Here is a 23385-nt window from a genome sequence, read left to right on the forward strand (position 1 = left end):
AAGATAGGTTGGGGGGAGGGGGGGGTGGTTGAGTGTGACCGTGAGATGACAAGAAACGTTGCCGTCTGCTGCGCACGTGTGAACGAGGCTCCTCGGTCACACCAAGAGCTGATCCGCACTGATCGTGTTGTTCTATTTTCTTCTGATTTCAGATCCCCCATGGACGTCAACCAGACGGAGATGCGCAACCAAACGCCAACAAGCGTGGACCCACAAGATGGCATACACTGGCACGAAGACTCCGAACCAGGAACGATAGTTTAGCTGCCTGTCATTCCATCCTTTTTTGCATGACAAAGCTGTCCCTGTGCCTTCGACTGCACTTACCTGTTTTTCTGAGCAAGGCGAGCCAAAGAATGAAGGAATTTACACACACACACACACACACACACACACACACACACACACACAAGCCAAGCAGACTTTGTGCTCGCTCGCTTGAGCACTGTAACTATACTCGGAGCTGCTGCAGACCGCAGACGTTTAAGTATGCAGTTTTGCTCTGCAAAGATTGAAACTTAGCCGCCTTGTGTCTCGGAAGGCCGCACTGAGCCTCAGTGAACAAATTTGAGCGCATCTTCTCCTGCTGCTTGCCGACACGTGTGAAGATAACCATGAAGGACCAGACAAGGACTGATAGAACCCGATCAAAAAAAAAAAATGAAGGAGCGCGTTAAGAGTGAACCGGACAAAGATGGCTTTCCTGGAACACTTTGCAGCAACGACATAAATGTACTTTTATTTCCGAATACTTTTAAGCACCAACGCTACTTTCTATGTTCATTTTTATTCACTCACTGCGACCTTTTGTGAAGTATACGATCTTACTTTACTGCAAAGCACAACCGAGTCACATATTTGTGTTTTTGTCTAACACCAGTATTACTCCTGAGAATCTTAACAAAGATTACTGCCACGCTACTACACAAATATTGGACTTTGAAGAGAAGAAACTCAGAAAAAATAGAAAAAAAAGAAAGGCTCTTTGACTACATCCATGCTGGAACTCATGGACCGGTGCTCCTGTTTTTTTTTTTTTTTAACTGTTAATACACTGGTTGTTTGTAGAGCATCTTGTGAATTTTGAAAAAAAGCATGTAATATATACAGCAAAAGCTTTTGTTAAGCTGGTTCTTAGGATTTTGTATCATTTCACTTGTTTGAATAAAACAAATCAGAATTGATTATTTGGTTGATAGGACACAACGGGACCTGAAAAACCAATCTCGTCAAAGGGAGCAGGAACGCAGGATTAAATGTAAAGCCATTAAATTAGCTAAGTGAATGTCTGTTCAGTTAATGAAATAGTCTTGCAATCTGTACAATTAGTGCTGCCACAAGCAAAAAGAGGTGCTTGAACCACTTTATATTTGTTTAACCCTGAGAACCTGTGAAGAAAGGAAATTAGTCTCTGACAAACCCCGAGGTTAATGCTTCAATGATTGCAATCCTGCCATAGTGAATGAACAACCCATAACAATGTAGAAAAGCGTTTCCTTTTCTGTTGCAGTCCAAAAGCTGTGTTTTGTTTGTTTGTTTGTTTTTTCTCCTTTTCAAACAACTGTCTTGCCATGCTGGTTTCTTGTGCTCTTCAGCCCTGAACCCACCAAACCAGTCTTTGAAACTCACCACACCCATTTGGCCATGACCCACGTCTCCTGTCCTCAAATGGCCCTTTTCCACACCGCTCTTGTCCTGGTGCTGGTTCCGGGCCAGTGCCCAGGTTAGCACCAGTTTTTTTTTCTTTTTTCTTTTTCCACCACCGGAATTGGCTCTAGCTCTGGTACTTGAAAGCCGTCCACAAGGATTCAAAAAAGATAAGCGTTTACTGATTGCATGTCCCTGAATGTTATATACTACATAAAAGTATAATCGATGCTATGCCAAATTGCCCAGCAGATGCTAACACCGCATGATGATTGTTTTTATTCCTCTTATTATTCGTGCTCTTGGGTAAACATCGCGTAAGCAGCGACGTCGGACGTTTTACGATGACGTCTTGACGTAGCTCCGACTTCGTAGGATGTTCTTCGTAAGAACTTGTTCAGCACCAACGAAGCACAAGACCGGCTTTGGCTCCGAAAGAGCACCAAGTTTTGTTTTTTTTTGGGGGGGGGGGGGGGGAAAAGGGCTAGTGAATGACAAGTGAATGCTGATTGAACCAAAGCCTCTCTAGTCTAGGCAGCAATTTGCTATGCACACACATAGTCCCCTCCCCCCGTTCTCGTGTTAACCTTTCGCCCCATTTCACTCCCAATCACGTTTCGTGTGGCAACAAGTGTGAATTGGTCGACGCAGTTCAGCAGCTTTGACTTGCTCGTCGTGTCCCCGAGTGTCACGCTTCTTGGTGGAGCTCCCTGGCTTCAACCCTAAGCAGTGACAGGGGTAGTGTTTGACGTCCAGCTGTCTCTGGGCGTCCGCCGATTCAGACCAGCTGCAGGCAGGCACTGCCGGGCTGTTCCAGCCGATACTGTGCGACATAAACAAGGCCTTCTTGTGTGCTTCCCCGCATCTATTATTAATCTCCAGGTGGTACGAGCAAAATATGTCCGAAGATGATTTCAACTGGTTCAAAGCTGGAACTCAACACGCGTCCATTTCCTTTACGGCGTACCCCGTTGAGGGTCTGGAGCATCTGTTGACGGTTTGTTTGAAAGCGAGAGTTTCATCGTGCGGTACAATAAGCTCTCGCCAACGTTGCGTGGAAGACACCTGTCGGGCGTGCACACGTGCCGTGAGGAACGTGAGCAGCTGTCAAGAGAACAAGAGCCTCCAGTGTGCTGTCTGAGACACAATTTGACTTGAGCTCTTTGCCGGCAGCGCTTCACAAATTGCACTATGGAAGACAACATACTGAAGAACTACAGCGGCGGGTGGTTGCTGTTAGCGCCACCGCTAAGCTAGACAGATCCGTTCAACTAGCATCCATTTGTTGGTGTATCTCTCAACTCAAAATTCACCATGTTCACTTTTGGCCAAAATCAATCCTCATCCGAGGTAAGGTGTTTTGAATAAGTGTTCACGTCTTTTTGCACAAACACGACCACACGATAGCTGCGTAGTTGTCGTTTGGAACACTCAATAATGACCCCTGGAACACACTTGATTACTTATGTCGACTATTTGTTTTTCCCAAATCGGTTGTCGTAGAATATCCTATTTTTTGCGTACTGTAGGTCCATTAGAAATAAAGACTTGACAGCTATGAATTGATAACACAAAGCATGCGGCGCTTGCTGCGCTGACGCTTTGAGATGGATTATAAGAATTCCCACTCCGATCACTGCTCTGTGCTGTAACGTGGAGCAGCCCATCGATTAACGTCAACCAAGCTAATCAGTCACCCGGAGGACCCCGTCAAGATGAAAGAGTCAAGAGTACAGCAGGAACACTGATGGATTTGGCTTCACACCTCAGAACCGTTTGAAGTCTTCACTTTGAAACATTGGCGCAGTCATGTGACTCGTGGATTCTATTCATCATGGCTCCAAACAAAAGAAGATACTCTCTCTTTTTATTGCAAAGAATGCGAGCTTGGCTACTCTCTATTCACATGAGTACTAAGGTAAACTGAAAGTGGGGTTACAAATACCGTCTTTGGTGTCTCTTGGCAAGGGCTTGTGTCCCGTGTGCATTTTCTGTGCCTTGGAATAAAGTTTGACTTGAGGGAAAGCTGCCAAGGTTGACGTCCGTGAGTGAATAATACAAGACAGATTTGAGATTTAGGGAGTCGTCTAGTAGGAGTGGAATACCCCGTGGGGTTAGCGCACTGTTTGATTTTCTTCACAATACAAGGGAGCTCATTGAGGCCGGTTGGGATAGACACATGCGAGTCAGGATCTTTGGCCAACAGATGAACACGTGTTGCCCTTTCTCAGTCCAGTCACTCCTTAATTTTGGCCTCCAGGAAGTTTTGGATCTTTTGAAAATTCTCCTCTTGCTGACCAAGCGACTCCAGGAAGATGCCCATTGGAGACCTTTTGAGGCCGGCACACTCAATTTTATTCTCCAGTTTATTCTTCATGTTGCGGAGGCGAAAAGAAGAATGGGCCAGTATCACTAAAAAAAAAAAAAAGAATGCATTCATAGCCTTTTATGTGTTTTTCTCCAATCCCATGAATTATCTTCCTTTCGCCATCGATACAGCTAACGCGGTGATTCCCAACCGCTGTGACATGACAAATTTTGAAATTCTACATAATCATAATAAAAGTTTTAATTTTCATTTGGTGGTGTGTAGTGGGATTTTCTCCCTTATTTCCAATTGTGCCTTGCCTCAATAAAGGTTGGGAAACACTTATCTTAAAAAAATGACTGTCTGTAACTTACAGGTGAGCGGTAAAGTGATTGCTATCATGAACACCATGACGCTCCCCAGAATGGATATTAACACGTAGCTGGCCACCATGACAGCAATGACAAAAGCTGTGGGCTTGTGCCTTTTGAAGTTCCTGATGGCGCTTCTGTTATCTGCCGCCCACACCGAGCCCAGAAAGACTCCCGAGACCACTGCCATGGCGGTGAACATTCCCAGAGGGTTCAGCAAACTGCGGGACACACGGACAGGAAGGACACTGCTGCTCAGTTCTGTTGGTTGACGAGCGGATTTGAATTTGGTTGCGAGCACAGCCAAGTGGTGAGGGTGAGTCATTACAACAACAAACCTACAGACGATACACTGCCCGTGGGAATGTTTGATCTTCTGCTAAAATTGCAAAAAGGTTTGAAGAAGATTACAGTTTAAAGGTCACTGTGTCAAAGTTTAAACATGCTGTTCACAAGTAAAGACGGCAACTGTTGACTCACTGACCGAATATCCAATGATGGGCTCTTTGTCCTCGATGCGGTGGTGTCTGAATAAACGTCCCGTGTCTGTCATTCATAGCTCTACTACATGGTTAGTTACATGAACCGCTGACTAGATAAATAACTTCACGAGCACTGTCACCACAGCCTCGATAAGGAGCCTGACAGACCATTGCTATATTGAGCCCGACTTTTTGCCTCACCAGCGGGGATTTCAGCCAAGGTGGCATGAGGATGACTTTATGTCCCGTACATATCTTCCCCCGAACACAATATCAGGCACGCCTACAAAATCCAATTATATTCCAAACAATCTGTGCAAGACGGTGCATAGATATATTAGATTTCAAGAAAATTATGAAAAGTGACAAATTATGTACATTATGGTACTTTAATGTAGCATGGTGCAAAAAGTGGCCATCATGTCTGCCTCATAGTCAAGAGGTCCAGGTTTGAATTCCTGTGCTTCTGTTGGGTTTTTTGGAGATGCTTTGGCTTCCACTCACAATCCAAACGCATGCATGTTATATTCATTGAGGACTCTTCTTAATTGTCCTTAGGTGGGCATATTGTGTGCAGATATGGTTGTTCTTAAAGTGCTCCATAAATAATGTTGAGTTGCTGCTATGTGGATGAAATAAAAGATTTATTTATAATAATGACCACAGCTTGTGTCATGGCATCTGAGAGATATAAATCTAATGATGTTCAATGTTGTTGTTTCTTTTCTTCTTCTTATTATTATATTTCCTATTAGCAACCTTCTGCAAGTAATCCCTGAAAAGGGACTCACCCCCCCCCCCCAAAAAAAAGTATTGGTGTCAATCTGAGCATGATTTTTTTTTCTACATGAACAGCTGACTAAATAAATGACTTCACGAGCACTGTCACCACAGTCTCGATAAGCAGCATGACAGACCATTGCTATATTGAGCTTTTTGCCTCACTAGCGTGGATTTCAGCCAAGGTGGCATGAGGATGACTTTATGTCCCGTACATATCTTCCCCCGAACACAATATCAGGCACGCCTACAAAATCCAATTATATTCCAAACAATCTGTGCAACGTGGTGCTCAGATATTAGATTTCAAGAAAATTAGGAAAAGTTAGAAATTATGTACGTTATGGTACTTTAATGTAGCATGGTGCAAAAAGTGGCCATCATGTCTGCCTCATAGTCAAGAGGTCCAGGTTTGAATTCCTGTGCTTCTGTTGGGTTTTTTGGAGATGCTTTGGCTTCCACTCACAATCCAAACGCATGCATGTTATATTCATTGAGGACTCTTCTTAATTGTCCTTAGGTGGGCATATTGTGTGCAGATATGGTTGTTTTTAAAGTGCTCCATAAATAATGTTGAGTTGCTGCTATGTGGATGAAATAAAAGATTTATTTATAATAATGACCACAGCTTGTGTCATGGCATCTGAGAGATATAAATCTAATGATGTTCAATGTTGTTGTTTCTTTTCTTCTTCTTATTATTATTATTATATTTCCTATTATCAACCTTCTGCAAGTAATCCCTGAAAAGGAACCCCCCCCCAAAAAAAAATGTATTGGTGTCAATCTGAGCATGATTTTTTTTTCTAAATCCGATGGAATGGCGTGGAGCCAGCCCAGCTCAATCGTCAAGGAAGTGACGCCAGTTAAGAAAATAGATGGATGTAGCTGTCATCACAAAACAAACACAAAAAAAAGTTGGCATGACATTTAACGTTCCTTGTTGAGGGTTACACAATTTGATAAACATAGACGCATTAGTGAGACAATCGATTGATTCTACGATCCAGCAGATGGAACGTTACTTACCCGACAATAAGGAAAACAATGACAGACATGGCCAGATAATTAGTTTGATAGTAGAGCAAGTTGCTAACAACTCTGTTATTCCATTTCGCCATATCTTTCATGTCCGGTTTGGCGAACCTGTCCCACCCGGGAAAGAAATCGTCCCATGATCTTAGCGGCGTCAATTCGACTTTTGCCATTTTTCTCTTCAACACTACTAATCTGACAACAGGACAACGGAAACTCGCGTAAAACGCTTATGGTCTTTTCTCGCGAGATTATCGCGCTTGCGTGTCCTTTACGTAACCCCTCCTATTGGTCAGTGATCACGTGATGCAACCAAACTTCCTGTTAATTTCATTCCCGAAATGTGATGCCAAGTACGAACCGCGAGGGACTTTAAGTGCTCTATTCAGGTGACAGGTTTGCTCCAATATGCACACACATATCGACGATTTATGTTTCTTGAGAGTTTTGATGGACAATCGTGTGTTTTGTGCGGGCGGCTCCCGAAAGCCGCTCGCCAGCATGTCACTCCCAACGTGCTGTCACTTCTGCTACTTCCAGTAGCCCGATACAAGCAGATCGATCAAACACGCTCCGTAATTTTCTTCCCACAGATGTGGAGCACAATATTCAGATCTAGTGTGACGGGTAAGACGCGCTGGTATTGGAGGAGTCTTTTCACCATGCAACTAAAGAGCAGCGAGTTTCAGGTTTTGTTCACCGATGGACTGAACGAACTGGCAGGTGAGACGCAGTGAGACATTTGGCTCGTTTGTCATCTTCTAATTGGTTGCATGCTAAAATAAATCATTTACCCCGGGCGAGAAAAAAAAGCATGAAATGGGCTACCAAACGGCTCCAAGATCACTTCCTTAGTAAAAACGGAGGCTAGGATTAATTCTTGAATTTCGTAAATGAGGAACTGGCAGGTGAGACGCAGTGAGGACATGGACCTTTGGCTCTTTTGTCATTTTCGAAGTGTTTGCATGCTAAAATAAATTCTTTACCGTGGGGGGAAAAAAACATGAAATGGGCTTCCAAACGGCTCCAAGATCACTTCCTTAGGCTAAAAGTAAAAACGGAGGCTAGGATTAATTCTTGAATTTCGTAAATGAGGGGCAGTTACCGTCCTTTCTTTTTTTTCAGTAAAACAAAAGCTGTGACCCAAGACGTGATTTTCATCACATAAGATCATTGGACCTTTGGCTCTTTTGTCATTTTCGAAGTGTTTGCATGCTAAAATAAATTCTTTACCGTGGGGGGAAAAAAACATGAAATGGGCTTCCAAACGGCTCCAAGATCACTTCCTTAGGCTAAAAGTAAAAACGGAGGCTAGGATTAATTCTTGAATTTCGTAAATGAGGGGCAATTACCGTCCTTTTTTTTTTCAGTGAAACAAAAGCCGTGACCCAAGACGTGATTTTCATCACATAAGATCATGAAACTTGTTTAACTCTAGCAATATTCCCATGAAACCTTCAGATCATGCGCCCTCGTCTGCCTATTCCAATCGTTATTTCCATGCTACATCATGAATTGCCGATTAACCTTTATTCACAATTCCTCCATTCACCTTCAAAACGTAGAAATAGCACGTTATAGTCGAATAAAATAACTCAATGTACATCATCAGTCTTCTTATGTTGATCTCTAATAAAACACTCGTCCATGATGTGAATGATTGTCTGTATATGCTGTGAGGTGAACTGCTGACTATTTCAGTGTGCTCCACCTCTCGCCCGCAGTCAGCTGGGATCCGCAGATGCTTGCTCTTTACTCTTACAAGCAATATAACAAAAAAATACATGGATGGGGTTGCCTACAAGTACTGTACATCATTCTCAATTTTCTGTGTTTGACCTTGTCAGAAACATTTAAAAAGAACCAATATGAGTTGAGGATAGCCGGCGGTGCTGTACGGGACCTCTTATCTGGAAAGCAGCCTGAAGATGTGGATTTTGCCACCACCGCTACACCTGACGAGATGAAGCGGATGTTCCAAGCTGCGGGCATCAGAATGATCAACAATAAAGGAGAGAAGCATGGGACAATTACCGCAAGAGTAAGCCTTAGCATCTATTCATCGATGAAATTATTCATAGCCTGACAAAACTGGAGGTGGGAGGAGCAGTAGTTGGTCTATGCACCTCCTTCTGAAATCTCCCCTTTCATGCTTTCACGTGTGTCGTCTGCAACACAAACAGAGAGCAGTGTAAATTTAATTTGCCTTGAAGGAGTGAAGGCTCCTGGCTCGAAATCTTGGTCATTCCTCATTGCGAAGGGGACTGGTAACTCCTTTAGAGCGTTTCAATCAATGATACATTTTGATTTACTGGAACAATAAAAGGAACAAGAATCATTTTGGGTCAGGAATACTCATTTACCAAATTCAAATGTCGTTCATGTTAGTGTGTCCTTTCATCATTTTTAATTGCTGATTTAGGACGCCCCCCCCCCCCCAAATGAATCGTCTGCAACACTTGGTATGCCTTCAGTGGACTTCATGTTCTCACGACAACATGTTCGTTTGTGGATCTTGTCTAGCTTCACAATGAGAATTTTGAAGTGACTACACTGCGGGTGGATGTGCAGACAGACGGCCGCCACGCTGAAGTGGAGTTCACCACCGACTGGCAGAAAGATGCTGAGAGAAGAGACCTTACAATCAACTCCATGTTTTTAGGTTGTTGTCGTCTTCATACTTTTGAATGTCAGTTCCACATTACTGTCTTGGTTTTGTTGACTTGTGTTCCCTTTGTAGGTCTAGATGGCACGTTGTACGACTATTTCAAAGGATACGAGGACCTCCAGAACCGAAAGGTCCGGTTTGTTGGCAGTGCAGAACAAAGAATCCAAGAGGACTACTTAAGAATACTGCGTTATTTCAGGTGCGCTGGTTCCCTGTGAATCAGGTGATTGAAACAAAGGAGAGGAGACTGGTTGCGCAAACTCGTGATATGTAAAACAATGACAGGTGATTGAAACTAAGAAGAGGAGACAGGTTGCGCAAACTCCTGATATGTAAAACAATGAGGGGGCGTGGGGGGGACTGAAGTTATTTTGACTTCTCTGTGTTGTCAACAGATTCTATGGCAAGGTGGCTCCGAAGCCCGATGAGCACGAGCTTCAGACGCTGGAGGCTATTCGAGCCAACAGCAGTGGGCTGGCAGCCATTTCAGGGGAACGCATTTGGGTGGAGCTGAAAAAGATTGTCATCGGCCACCATGCCGCTCAACTGCTGGAGATGATGTACAGCTTGGGGTTGGCCCGTTACATTGGTGAGACATACTGTTGACCTGTCGCTTGGGTGATTCTGTCATTTCTGGTTCTTGGTCACGAAGACCCGTTCACACTGCACTTATTTTTTTGGGGTAATCCATCCAGACTTGCAGAGAACATCTTTATTTGTCGATGTCTGGCTTCTTAGTGGACGTCACAGAGAGTCTTTGCCATTTGCGCGCTCTCCGGCATTTTTTCGAAATCACCTCCAGGTGCAATCAAATTTGTTTAGGGCAACGTATAAACGCATTTTCAATGAAAAGGTCAGATGGCATAGCCGCTATGCCATAGCGGTTTATGCCCTTGCTCTTTTTTGAGTTTTGCGTCGGGGCTCGTTCCCAAACCCCATCGCGCATGGTGGAGGTTCACTGTACGATAACGGATGGGCGAGTTCTTCAAGTCAAACAAAAGCAACGGCGGTCTGCTCCCTGTGCATCCTCAGGTTTACCCTCTGAGGGCAACGTGGATGAGATGAAGCGCGTGTGGCAGAACGTCAAAGGTCACTCTCCCAAAGCGATGACCATCTTAGCGGCTCTCTGCCGTCGCTCAGAGGAGATAGAGAGGATGGACCTGCGACTGAAGGTGTCCAAGGAAGAGAAGACCCTTGCTCTCTTTCTGGTCAAATACAGACAAGATCTCTGCAAGAACGGCGACCAGCAAGACGGGCTCAAAACCTTCACCGACTTCATCTTAGATGTAAGTTTTATCGTCTTTATCTGTTGTGGCACAAAGAAACGAAAAGACTTGGCGACGTGCTCCTGACTCAGTGTCAAATGGCTGTGCGCCTGTGTCATATAGTATTGCTCAATTTTGCCACTATTCAGCCGTACACGTTTTACTTTGACTCCTTCTTCAAAAAAGCTTCAGCTAGCGCTGTAATTAAAGCACAGTCTGTACAAGTAACAAAGTGTGATTTTTCGGGTGTCCTGCTTTTGATTGTGGTGGAAAGGCGCATCCTTCACGCGGCTGAAATCTCATTCTGTCTCGTATATCCCCGCATTGAGTGCATTTCACTGACGGAATCCTGCCACTGTCTTGACAGAGTCGCGAACTGGATACTCGCATGAAAGTGAGCGAGCTGCTCAAGTATCAGGGTGAGCACGCGCTGCTGGCCGAACTTGGCCAGTGGACTGTCCCTCGCTTCCCCATCAGCGGACACGATCTCCGGAAAATGGGCATCACCACGGGCAAGGAGATCGGGGCTACTTTACAGAAGCTGCGCAACATCTGGAAGAAAAGTCATTATCAGATGGACAAAGAAGAGCTTCTCAGTTACGTGCAGTCCTGAGGTGCCGATGCACGTCTCCGAATCGAGGTGCGTGTCCGTGACCAGTTTGGACTCTGGCAAATCAAGTCCCCACGTTGGCACTGCTTGCAGTGCTTATATATTGAGTGGACTCACGCATATAGTCAACATGACCAGAGACAAGCACCCCCACTGATGAATTCACTTTCATTCGAAATGACACCACAGAGCAGCTTTTTACATCTGCTTAAAATGGAGGAGAATGCGGCCATCGACATTATAGTGCGGGGAGTATGTTAGTGCTGTGGCATTTAATTTGCATATTTCTCCTTTTCCTCCAATTTGTGGAATAAGTGGTAAGCACGGGTTATTTTCAATGTTCGAGCATCATTGTCAAGATTTTTTTTTTCAGGCCGAGCAAATTTTCCAGTATAGGCTTTACATTCAACACAAGCCAGTATTTAATTGTGCTGGATGTTGTCTGGCATTTATAAAGAGTATGTTCTATCAAGTGATGGAAATATTTTTGTTTCACCGCTGCATTTTATGTCTTTATTTAAACGTGTAACGTTGTAAGATTTGTCCAAAATGAGCAGCCTCTTTACCGATTTAGTCCCGAAACCCTCAAGTAAAGTAAGTCAGGACTCTGCAGTGAGACATCTTATTCTTATCATTTTGCAAAATAGTTATTTCACCAAAACAATTCACACTTTTCTGTGAGTGGCTCGACAGAGATTGGGAGCCAGATCGGGTGGATCTGAAATCTGATTGGTTGAGTAATATTAAAAAAAGAAAAGCAGTTATTGCTCATCGTGCTTCTCAGTCATACAATGGCATTCGGGGTTGTTCTTCTCTTCTAGTTTAGGCCAGCAGAGAAGGTCTTGCAGGCATGACTGCACAACTCTGCTTTAACTACGAAACACTTTGACTTAACTGTGCCGACATTTAAAGCGTTGTTATATTGTCTGCAACGACTGCGATAGCTTGCTCTTGTGGTACACTGAGATCCACGCTGCCATGACAAAAGGTGTGCTTCACAGAAGTAGCCACAAGGTGTCAGTGTTGTCTGATCGAGTTCTCAAGTTTCACTCTCGTTGCAATTTTTGTTCTCTCGATGCCACTTGCCAGCCGTCGCGCTTGGGCCCACTCTTCACGATCCATGTTTAGCACTGTGTCAAACTCAAGGCCCGGGGGCCAGATCTGGCCCGCCACATAATTTTCTGTGGCCCGCGAAAGCAAATCAAAGATGTCAACGTTCATGATGCTTGCTAAAATCTCAACCAAAATTTCAAAATTATTTTCTTGTTACCAAACCGCTCATTACAGTAACTTAAACGATAGGGGAATGAACCGTTATTCTTGACTTTTTCATATGGTTTCAGTCATAACGGCCCTACAAGGGAAACTGTAACTAAAATCAGCCCCGCGACAAAAATGAGTTTGACAACCCTGATGTAAACAGTATGGCCAAAGTGTTTAAAGTTGATGGCGGGGCAGCGGGCCGCACTGAAGGTGGGAGTGTGGGGGGGTGGTGTGTTGAGTTTACTCTATTTTAATTTTTTTCAAGTGGTTGCACAAAATAAAATCTGTCTCCAGATATATATTTTTAAGCAGACTATACATCTACTCCAAAAAATAATCTAAATCCTGACCATTGCTTTGTGTCCATCTGATTGACAAAACAAAAAGGAGTAAATTCAACGCACCATTTTTCTCACTGTGGATGACCGGAGTCCGATCATGCAAGCTCAAGAATATGGACAGATAGACCAATAATGGACATTGTGGCACATCCTCACAACACCTTTCTCATGTATATTTCTCCCCTGAAATTATACTTCTGCTTCATTTGTTGATAAAAAGTGATGTGCAGTGAGCAGAGCTAACTTAAAACGGCAGCTTCTCTATGTGATGTCGTCATCACGATGATGGCCATGAAGAATGCTGATCGCTTTGTCTCCAATCTGACAACCCCTCTTGTGTGGTGAGGATCACCCCCGCTAAATAATTTTCACTCTTAGTTCACATTTTCAGAGCATAGCCAAATCAATAAGAAGGCAACCATGCACTTGACAAGAGGACTCCTGCGCGTGTATACACACACACAAAATTTTAAATACAATTCTTGTATTGGATCTCACTCATTTGTGCAGAGTCAAAACAAGTTTTGCTTGTTCACGCCGAGTGAACAAAGGGAAACAATGTTACAATGAAAATGTTCCATCTCGCCAACTCCGGCACGCAGCACAAATAGCAACGTAAATAGCAACGTAAATAATTGATCGCCAACTGCATTTGCTGTCAATTTTTTTCCCATACTGAATAATTGAAAAGGATATTGTTTTCTTCTGGAATATGCCGAGTTTCCTGTTGACCTTCATTCACCATTGCATATTTCTTTGGCTTCCACGTGTCATGGGACATTTCTTAGGATTTTGCCTGTATTCACCTCCACAATGGATCTGAAATAAACCCGTGGATTTAAACGCTGCACTTGTCAGAGCAAGCCGATCCATCGTTGGGAATCATTGGTCTGCCATATTCATGCGGTAATTATCCACGGAGCACAGACTAATAGTCCACAGAGCCAGGTGAAAATCAATCCTGTTCCGCTTTGACAGTACAGTTGACACAGTTGCACAAAAATTAATGCAGACAGCCCATGAAATCAACTTGATTTAGGAGATGTCAGAAATGAGTTTTCAAAATCATGTTTATTGTTTGATTTATTGGGAATGGTAAGGCATGCTGTATATCATGAATTTTGTTTCATGGAAAATGCTGAAGCCTAAAGTAATTTAAATGCAAATGGAGGAATAATATATTCCACAAGGCTGTGGGGTGAAAAGCAGTGAGGTCATCATTCTCTACTTCTGAACTCACACGAGGTCATTTCCCAGTTTGAATAAAATCCGGATTTAGATTTTTTTTTTTTTTCCGTAAAGACATTGCAGAACGAGGATCAATGGAGATAAACCTTTTGTGAATCAAAGTTGTTTTTTCATTGTCACTACTTAATTTTTAAAAATTTCAATTTGATTCAGTTGAGCGGTCGAGTGCCGCTGATCCATAAGACACATTTTAAGAACACAGCCGCCACTTACAAGGCTTGTCTCTGAGCTATTAATATTTTAACGAGACATTGTTACTCTCATATGTCACTTCAAAAATAAAAAATGCGTGTCTGCAAGAAAGAAGGTCTTGGACATGACAGATATCGGAGCAAAAATAGTCCTGCTCATCTATTTCAGTAACAAAAATGTCAAATGCTATTTTGCCAAATAGCTCGATGATGACGTGTTGGCATCTTTTGGGCTGAGCGCTGTCATCTATTTTGGCTGGGAAACGGCAGCGTGTCTTTTTGTTCTCGTTGAGCGCATGTCGCCGGTCGCATCTCCGCTGCCTTGCTTTTATGGAGAACGTTCAAAGACGTCAGCGAGCCCTAAAAGTGAAAGATATCATTTGAATTTCAAAGGCCCGACGGCACACGTTGCTTCTATCAGCAAGACTAAAGGTCTTGCTGACAAGCGGTGCCTTCAGAATTAATCATCCGTGCAGAGAAGCCTCCCGGATGTTGCTTCCTCTGCCTGGGAGGCGCTCAGAGACGGCATCCTGCTGGGTGCCGTTCGGGGCAAACGCGTCTGATATGGTCAAAGCTGCGTGCTCGTTCACATTTGTCCTCTTCAGTAAATACAGGCCTCCGATTTGGAATTGCAACATTTACGTGTAAGCCTTGAGAGAAATCTCCTCCAAAATAAATAAGACGTGATCCTGCTCTGTCCACACCGGAGAGCAGCCGCCATTGCGATCGCCTAATTCGGCATCACTAATGCCACTCTGTTCCACTTTTACTCCCTTTGATTGATGGGGTCCATGCCCACCGCATCTCCATAGCGATGAGCTCGACGGTCTGTTGTGTGCCGCAAATCGGTGAAGCCATGAAAGAGATTTTATATCGACTTGGCATCATCAGTCCATTTCGGTGGGGAGACTTGCACGTCAACTGTTGGGGCGACGTGTGCTGACGTGGCTTCGGTGGCCATGACTGCCATCATACACTCGAGTCAAATGTGATTGATCCAACACTTTTAAAAACAAACGCGGCTGAAGCAAAGCGTTGGAAAGAAATACAAATCGAACATAAAACAAAACCACAATTGAACCTAAAAATGATTTCAAGAAGAATAAAACAGTAAGACCGTTCAAAACGATGCAAGCTAATAAGAAAAATAAGAGCTGTGTTGAAAATCCCAAAAAATAAAAATAGGTTTAAAGTCGGGTTTAGATTAAAAAAAAAAAAAAAAAAGTACAGCTAAGGGGCTTGTCTAATGTGCATGATGACGGCGATGACGGACTGTGTCTTTTGGAGTTGATGGTGGATCGTGACGTTCCCTCCTTAAAAATGTCAACTCATATACAACTTTGATACTCTGCAAACGATATGTCTGTGATATTTGCAGCATTTGAAGCCCCATGCGTCGCCCCGCAGAGAACACAATAAATATGCTTGGATTACCGGTGCACGCCTGAAACGAGTTGACAGCGGGGTGCGCGTGGAATTAATAAAACCTTGAAATCACGGTTGGAAAAATAAGATGAAGGAAAATTTTATTTCGTTTGTTTTTCAGTCAACATGTCGCGTGTAAACAACAATAAACAAGTGATCGTAGACATCTTCTAGCAAGATAAAAAGTATTCAAGAAATGTAGAAAGCCTTACGCTGCTTCACCTAGTTCATAACATTCACGTTTCTATTGCTGGTTTTACGGGAGTCGCGCCGCAAAACAAAGTCGAAATCAAAGGCGATGATCGCTTGTAGAAAAAGTCCATGAAATCGTTGATACATCATCACATCGAAAGAGCTAACGTGAGCCAATCGACAGCAGATCAAGTCGAAATGTACTTGGTCAGCTTACATTGGAGTTCATCGATACATTTCGGTGCACAACAATCAAGAGCGAAGCGGATTAACATGACGGCGTCTTTCCACTCCCGCTCGAGAAACAAGTTGAAAGGTGTGGATTGAGCACATCGACGGATTCTGTGACAATTACTCATGCCGTGTTCTCAAAACGTGTACTACAAATCAAACAAAGTGTCTCCTTTATTCACCAAGACAAAGAAAGATACACTCGTTTCCTTCTTACGTGCACATATACGTTATACGCTTCTCTAAGGCTCGTTCCTCGCTCACTCTCACCACATGTAGTAGCTTCGTGTTGTGTCTACCTGGCTAGGTTTGCTCTCGGAGGAACCTTCCTTCTCTTTTTCACTATCCGCCTCCCACAGGTTGATCAGAGGCGGGTAGAGCTCATTCAAGGGGATGGACGAGGTTTTCTGCATGTACTTTTTCAGCGAATGGTGATAGTTTTTCCGCTTCCAGCGCTTCGCGACGTATGCGCCAAGGGAGGCCAGGCCGACCACGGCAAACACGGTGCCCATAACTGCCGCCAGAGCCACGTTGGTCGCTTGTTCGGACACTTCCACGGCGAAGGTCGCCCGTTTTGTCGTGACGTTCACGCACGACCGCTGCGTTTGTTGGTGGACGTTGGAGACGGTGAGGCAAACCTCGTACTCTGTTGCGGGGAGTAAATATGTCAGGTTGTACTCGTGAACGTCCACGGGAACCTTGACGGTGTAGGTAATGTCCGGGTTGTCTATTTTCACGGTGGCCGATGACCACTTGAGGTCGGAGGTCATTACGTTGGCGTTTACCTTCCAGGAGACCAGAATCGAGTGGGAATCTGTCTGCTTGACGTCCATTTTAATCAGCTGCGCGCCATCCAGCAGCGTGCCGTTCACCCGTACGGCCGTCACTCTTGTGTCAACTCCTTGGGAGTTCTGCGCCACGCACGTGTACCGGCCAGAATCTTCGACCTGAATGTGGGAAATCCTCAAGGTACCTTCACTGCCGAGTGCGTACTTCTCAGACTGGCTGTCGACCATGACCTTGGTCCCCGTCGGCGTCACCCAATAGATTTCCGGCCCGGGCTGGGACACGGCTCTGCAGTCCAAGTCGATGCTCGCGCCAACGTCTACGTTGAGCTGACTGGGGAAGGCGTCGTGGCTAATGGTGGGCAAGCAGCGGTTTTCTGGCTTCTGCCGCAGAACTTCCTGCACACGCATACCCCTGACCTCTGTCGGCGTGGCGCAAAACATGGACAGAGGTTCCATGAAGCGAACGGTGGTCTCGTTGGCGGCCATCCACTGGATAAGGCAGTCGCAACGGAAGGGGTTGCTGTGGATGCTGATTTCACGCAGGTTGGGAAGAGAATCCACGGTCCTCTGATCGAGGGCGCTCAGGGCGTTGTTGTTCAGCATTAAACTCTCCAAGGCTGGCACGTCACGGAAGGCCCGACTGTTGACGTAAGACAACTTGTGATTGTTTGTCGCCTCCAGCTTAGTGAGCTCGGGAAGATTATCCAGAGCGTAGCGGTCAATCGAAACCATCTCGTCCATGTTGTTTATACCCAGCTCCTTCAGCCTCAGCATGTTCTTGAAATCTCCCTCCTCAATCTTGTGCACTGGATTTTTGTTTAGATCCAAGAACTTGAGGTTCGGTAGTTTTTGAAGGGCTTTTTGAGGAACTCTCAGCAACTCGTTGTCATAGAAAGAGAGACTTTCGAGGTTGTCGAGGCCCACAAAGGCATTCCCGGGGACATCCGTCAAATCCATGCCTGCCAAGACCAGGCTTCTCAGGTTTGCCAGCGGTTTGAAGTTAAAATCCGTAATCCCACCAACAGGATTTTCCCCAATCATAAGGATCTCCAGATTGGGCGTCGATTCAAACCACTGGCTGCTGATGGTCTTCAGCTTATTGGAGTTAAGGTGAAGCCTGAGCAAACTGTGGAGTCCAGAGAAAGCTTGGGCCGAAATCGCACTGATCTGATTGTGGTTAATGTAGAGCTCCTGCAGATTGCTGAGGTCCCGCAGACAGTCATCGGGCATTTCTGCGATCTGGTTCTCTTCCAAATGAAGCGTGGTGAGCTGTGACATATTGGTGAGGCCGACGTCCCGAATGTTACTGAAGTTGTTTTGGGATAGGTCCAGCTCCGTCAGGTTGAACAGCTGCTCCAGCTCCTCGCTGGTCCTGGCAATGTAGTTGCTTTGCAGCAAGAGAACCTGAGTATCACTCGAGAGGTTCCCGGGGATGCGTGTCAGGTGCAGGTCATTGCAGTCCACAGTGGTAGCGTATCTGTATGTCGACTGCGGTGTGAACCAGGGTCGGGTCTCGCACACACACAGCTGGGGGCAGTCAGTACTTTGGACAAGGGATAGACTCGTTGAGACCGCAATCGCCACAGCAAAGATCTGGCCTGGACCAAAGCACCCCAACCTCCATCTAGCCATGCTATGGGAGGACAGGAAGAGGGGCAGGTGACTTTTGAAGACCGTGACTAACAGTCATCCACCAGATTCGGACTGGAATAGGTCTCAGGGTCAAGGGAGCGCGCCGGGGGGAGGGGGAGCCGAGTGATGTCTCGAATAGGACGATTATGGAGCAGAATAACCTGCAAAGAAAGACAAATGCAAGACGTTAAATACGATTTGTCAAAGAGTCAAGCATGTCATGAGTGAAACCATTGTATCACTTGCCACCCCGGTGTCCTGTAAGGCAATAAATTATCTGCAGGATCAACAGTTTTGAGACTGCAAGTCAGCTCATTATGATGCAAGCGCAAAGCGCTGCTGTGGACTACTTGGAAACAAGCTCCAAATCCTCGGAGAGCTTTCATCTATCCGGCTGCCCCATAAGGACTTGATCATTAAACCTCTGAGCTGAGCATCACCACCGCGCTGGAACATCATTAAGACAGTCGTGTGAAGCATGCTGAAAAGATGCTCAACTAAAATGCTAATGCAACAACTCCGGTACAGAATTGAGGGCGGTATGGAAAGAGAGAGAGAGAAAAGTAATAAGATTTCAAATGGGTTTTTTTTTTGTTGGATGATTTGTTACATAAGTGTTCACATCTTGCATAACTTTTCCCGATCTTAAACTTGACTGAGGAGTTGAAGAATAGGGCCGTTGGTACATTTGGCTCACGGAGGGTGGTCCTAGGTCAGTGAGACAGATGGCATTTGTTTTGATCAAATATTCTAAACCAACGATTGTTTAAAAATTGTGGCCAAAGGTCATTTGCTTGAATTCCAGCATGGATACACCTCGTGGCCATTACACCCATACACTAAAGTGCAACCAGCAGCTTCTCACGCTCTGCAAAGCCTTCCTGGAGTGAATTGCAAGCGTGTCTGTGGGAAGTCTCCGTCCATCCGGAGCAACATTTGGGAGGTCAAGCTCAAAGTTGTTTGATGGCGTCGTGCCCACGGCTTTGGAGAGCCTCCACACCCAACCCGTGTGTTCCGTGTTTGCCTTTTTCAACCTTACTTTGCGCAACCCAACTCAATTTTATTGAGAGAGCACTTTCAAAACAACCATCGCGGCATACAAAGTGCTGGACATCAAGCAAAAATCCGAATCGATAAAGAGCAACGTCATCCTTGCCAAATGCCTTACGAGCGGGATGAGGTTCCTCCTGGAGTTTGCATCAACGGGATCTTGTGAGATCCCATTCCTCGACAAGGCGTATTTTACGAGAGAAGGAAACCTTTCCAGTGTGCACACGCAGCCGCACAGTGGGACTGTGCGCCATTACGCCGAAGGTCATCTTAAGCAGCTCGTCCTTAAGAGGCTTTCCGGCAAGAGAGCTGACTAATTCTTCTGAATGGAACCTGCCTAGCAACAGCAGTAGGAAGATGCCAGCAAAATAGAAACACTTTACTGTAATTGAAACCTACATTAGGCAGATTTTAATTTAATTTTTTTTTTTTGAGGGTGGGGGGTGTAATTGCAATGAAAATTAGAGTAGACATTTTTTTTTTCTGTGAAACAATATTTCTTGTGACAAAGGGGCCATTGTTGGAATTGTTGTTTTTGTGCCCTCCCCCCCAAAAAAATAATAAAATCCTTGTGATGAATGACTCTTTTTATTTCATCAATCGATTCCACCAAATAAAATCATCTCCTTCAGATGATATTTTAAAATAGACTACCGGTACTTAAAAATGTATCCAGCGCCAGATGATTTTATTTGGTGCAACTAGTTGACGAAATCAAATGAATTAAAATCAACATACCATTTTTTTCACTTGTTAACCAGAACCAAAGAGCAGCACAGGTGAAACAGCCTGAGCCAGATGGCACGGACACACGGACACACAGAGTCGGACACACGCAATGCATGGACACACACACAAACACACACACATACACATGTACACACAACAGAGAGAATCTCTAGATAGCGTACTGTATTGACTGTTTCACCATTCGAATGACTGCAGTCATGCCAAAGGAGATCATCTGAGCTAGACTGGAACTACATCTGTTGTCTCTGGGACCTCGAGCACACGGAGGACAAAGGGGCTAATACCTTAGCGCTTCTTAGATGAAGAATGGTTTGAGGCTTGGGCTCAATAACCCAGACCCCATCCCCGCCATACTGATCTCTCTCTCTCTCTCTCTCTCTCTCTCTCTCTCTCTCACCACGGAGACCTAAATGCTGCTTGGGTCAGGAGGGAGAGGTGGAGGGGGGCGATGTCTGCTGTCTCCTAAAACATGCTGATAGATGCAGACACCTGCTTGCAAATCACATATGACTAATGAGTGCCCGTGAAAGTTAACAAATTGCACAATAAGAGAATTTGACTGGATCTCAAACCAAAGCATTCAGTGGGAAAAAAAAAGTGAGGCCTCCGTAAAATGTTTAGGAAAACAACTGAGGACAAAGCGTTTTAAGTTTGCCTGGTGATAAAGTGGAAAGCGCGAGTCTTAAGGGAGGACTCGCAAGATGCTCTCTCAAGAGTCAAAAACGAAATCCTCATCGCCGTCTCGCCTCGCGTGTCCCATTGAAACCAAGCGTCCCTCAAAGCAAATTGGAGCCAAGTCATCAGCGTGGCTCCATTAACAATTGTGCAACAGCTGCAGCCACAATGGACCCCCAACCAACCCAATTATCCCCTCCCTGAGCAGCATCTTTTACAGAAAGGTCCCCCTTCGTCGCAGTTCAACTTCTTGAGCTTAGCAGACATCTGCACAAATATTCTTCGCTATTAATATGCAAATCACATTTGGAGAACGTTCCGCACGCGTGCAGTTCCCGCGGGCACGGCAAGTGGCGCAAAGGCATCAAAGTTTTGTTTTTGACGCATTGCCGAGTCGACCTAGTCGGTGAAATCCGCCGATACGGCTCACCACAAACTTGCCACTTTGAATAATAGTCTGACTCTGCAAGCGACGGGCTCAATAGTTGACGGTCTGAATGTTAAATTGGTGGCCGTGCCCTTGAGTGCGTCCGGATCCAAAATAAAAGCTCAGCGTCGCTGCAGGATGGAAGGCAAAATACAGATCGTTGGCAATTAAGAACTACAACCAATGCATTTTTTAGTTGATACTTTAATACAACAAAAAGAGAGAGCGAGAGAGAGAGCGTTGTGGGTGATGGTAAACGCTGTTTTTTCCATGTGGTCTCACCTTCTTGTCATTCCAATTCAATGACATTTACCGCACCGGTCCTTCCTCCAAAAAGGGCAAGACGTCACCACGGAACAAGCCCCCCAAATAACGCCTGTGATTGTCTCGTCACGACAAAAGCATCACGAAAGGTTTAATTCCGTTCTCTCGCTGCCGTGTGTCCCTCCCGATCAGTCCCGGGGCTGCATGGCCAACCTGCTGCTGGGCTCCACGCAAGAATTGTCGCCCCGCGAGCACTGCTCTCCGCCAGCAGATGGACGAGGGGGAGAGGGGGTAGGGATGGGATGGGATGGGGCGCGGGGGGGAGGACAAATGATCAAAACACCTGGCGCTGGCCACACCAGTCAGCTGATTCCCCGGCAGCCGATTGGCGGAGCGCGACTGTCTGTCAAGCGCGGCCAAGCCAAGCAGCTCGCCATCTGCTCAGGCTCGGTGGGAGGAGAACAAAGGAGGCGCCGGGCGGCTTGCGTGCGTGGGCCAGGGTGGGGTTGGCTCGGATGGGGCTTGGACAGCCGCTCGCTGCTCCTATTGTCGTGTGACTCTTGTAAACAGAGCGGTGGCCAAACCATTTTGGATGACGTGAGATGTTTTTACACACTGTTTATGGACCAGCACGTTACGGCGCTACTATATGACGTATGAACAATGCTGAATACGGAAAGGCGACCTCCGTCCACAAATGTTTTCCTTATTGGTCGCAGGTGAGCTGGGGGCCACTCTGTGCGCCAGTCAATTTCGGGACACACGCGGGAACGTAGTCGTGCACTTTAGCAAACTGCGGTTAAGCAACACAGTGCAACGCAAGTACTCTTAGTTGGTCCCAGCAGCAATGTTACCTCCGTAAATGCAATTTATACTATGCAGCTCTTGCGCTGTGTATCCATATGTAACCAGAATCAGTTTTTTTTTTTTTTTGCCGGAGTCAGAGATCTTATTTTATTTTGAAATTTGCAGTTGAATTTTAATTTCCTGTATATCGCGCTTCGCACAAAGATGCAACTTGACATCTTAAGTAGGGCAGAGTCTGTTAGGGAGTCACACCAAAAGTTAATTTGTTACACTGGCAGCCCCATCGAAGAGGCAAAAAGTGCCTTTTGTGTCAGAATTCGATGACGGCAAAATCATCAGTCAAGTTTCATCCTTGCAGGGGAGGGCGTACTACAGTATCATTTCTTTATGCTGCAAGTGTACCTATTCAAGTGTCAAGTAAAGTACTAAACAGTTTGGCTGAGCCAATTCTCAACACATTTTGCCTTTGGACTTTGCATAATCTTTTAATCGTCAGTGGACCAAATCATCAGCGTGCGCAGTTTTTCTGGCGAGTCCGCAAATTGGAATGCCAAATTGCCTTCATCTTCTTTGACTAAAGTCAGTGCACCAAAGATCATGTGAGTCTGATTTGCTGGGTTCACTTTCCCCGTGAAACAGTCCAAGCTGCCTCCAAAGATCACATCCCCTCAGACAGATCCAACCCGAGTCGGGTGAGGAGAGCAACGTGCGGGTGCTCTTTTGCGCACCCCTTTTTGGTTCTTCCTGATTTGAGTCCGCCTTCGTGGCATCTCACCTCTCTATCAACTTGTTTAAGCCTTTGTATTCTGCTGCGCGGCAGTGTCCCATTTTCAAAGACACGTCCTTTGTTCAACAAAGTTGAAATCCAAAAGAAATGTCGGGAAAATAGTTTCCTCCTCCTTGAACATTCTGTGTGAAACGTGGGGCGGCGTCAC

The 23385-nt window shown here is 45.3% G+C and overlaps 3 protein-coding genes and 1 long non-coding RNA gene across 5 annotated transcripts; 2 read left to right on the forward strand and 2 right to left on the reverse strand.

Annotated features, from left to right (window-relative positions):
* Positions 1 to 3494: 3494 nt before the first annotated feature.
* LOC109521585 (PRA1 family protein 3-like) lies at positions 3495 to 6863 on the reverse strand. The gene is made up of 3 exons (XM_019879509.1): positions 6618 to 6863; positions 4330 to 4547; positions 3495 to 4059 (listed from the first exon to the last, which is right to left on the reverse strand). The coding sequence occupies exons 1-3, from the start codon at positions 6794 to 6796 to the stop codon at positions 3884 to 3886; spliced, it is 573 nt and encodes a 190-aa protein (XP_019735068.1). The 5' UTR covers positions 6797 to 6863; the 3' UTR covers positions 3495 to 3883.
* Positions 4735 to 16012, forward strand: LOC109521586 (uncharacterized). The gene is made up of 3 exons (XR_002169394.1): positions 4735 to 4834; positions 13961 to 13963; positions 16000 to 16012. It is a non-coding gene; the product is annotated as an uncharacterized LOC109521586 (long non-coding RNA).
* On the forward strand, positions 6934 to 11536 carry trnt1 (tRNA nucleotidyl transferase, CCA-adding, 1). Of its 2 annotated transcripts, none has more exons than XM_019879507.1 (8): positions 6934 to 7019; positions 7217 to 7346; positions 8471 to 8664; positions 9147 to 9285; positions 9364 to 9490; positions 9687 to 9880; positions 10324 to 10577; positions 10924 to 11536. In XM_019879507.1, exons 2-8 carry the CDS (start codon positions 7217 to 7219, stop codon positions 11167 to 11169), a joined length of 1284 nt encoding a protein of 427 aa, XP_019735066.1. In that variant the 5' UTR covers positions 6934 to 7019; the 3' UTR covers positions 11170 to 11536. The 2 variants fall into 2 exon arrangements, with proteins under 2 accessions (XP_019735066.1, XP_019735065.1); XM_019879506.1 differs by having other exon boundaries at positions 6934 to 7012.
* Positions 15704 to 21937, reverse strand: lrrn1 (leucine rich repeat neuronal 1). The gene is made up of 2 exons (XM_019879505.1): positions 21662 to 21937; positions 15704 to 18638 (listed from the first exon to the last, which is right to left on the reverse strand). Exon 2 carries the CDS (start codon positions 18475 to 18477, stop codon positions 16324 to 16326), a length of 2154 nt encoding a protein of 717 aa, XP_019735064.1. The 5' UTR covers positions 18478 to 18638; positions 21662 to 21937; the 3' UTR covers positions 15704 to 16323.
* Between the last annotated feature and the right edge of the window lie 1448 nt (positions 21938 to 23385).

Source organism: Hippocampus comes, unplaced genomic scaffold (assembly GCF_001891065.2).
Source record: "Hippocampus comes isolate QL1 unplaced genomic scaffold, H_comes_QL1_v1.1 scaffold44, whole genome shotgun sequence".
NCBI lineage: Eukaryota > Metazoa > Chordata > Actinopteri > Syngnathiformes > Syngnathidae > Hippocampus > Hippocampus comes.

Coding starts and splice junctions, on each gene's coding strand:
- LOC109521585 (XM_019879509.1), bottom strand. CDS start 6,796: ATGGCAAAAGTCGAATTGACGCCGCTAAGATCATGGGACGATTTCTTT. Junction 4,548..6,617: donor ATTGTTTTCCTTATTGTCGG/GTAAGTAACGTT, acceptor TGTGTCCCGCAG/TTTGCTGAACCCTCTGGGAA. Junction 4,060..4,329: donor AATCACTTTACCGCTCACCT/GTAAGTTACAGA, acceptor TTTTTTTTTTAG/TGATACTGGCCCATTCTTCT.
- trnt1 (XM_019879507.1), top strand. CDS start 7,217: ATGTGGAGCACAATATTCAGATCTAGTGTGACGGGTAAGACGCGCTGG. Junction 8,665..9,146: donor ATGGGACAATTACCGCAAGA/GTAAGCCTTAGC, acceptor GATCTTGTCTAG/CTTCACAATGAGAATTTTGA. Junction 9,491..9,686: donor AGAATACTGCGTTATTTCAG/GTGCGCTGGTTC, acceptor TGTTGTCAACAG/ATTCTATGGCAAGGTGGCTC.
- lrrn1 (XM_019879505.1), bottom strand. CDS start 18,477: ATGGCTAGATGGAGGTTGGGGTGCTTTGGTCCAGGCCAGATCTTTGCT.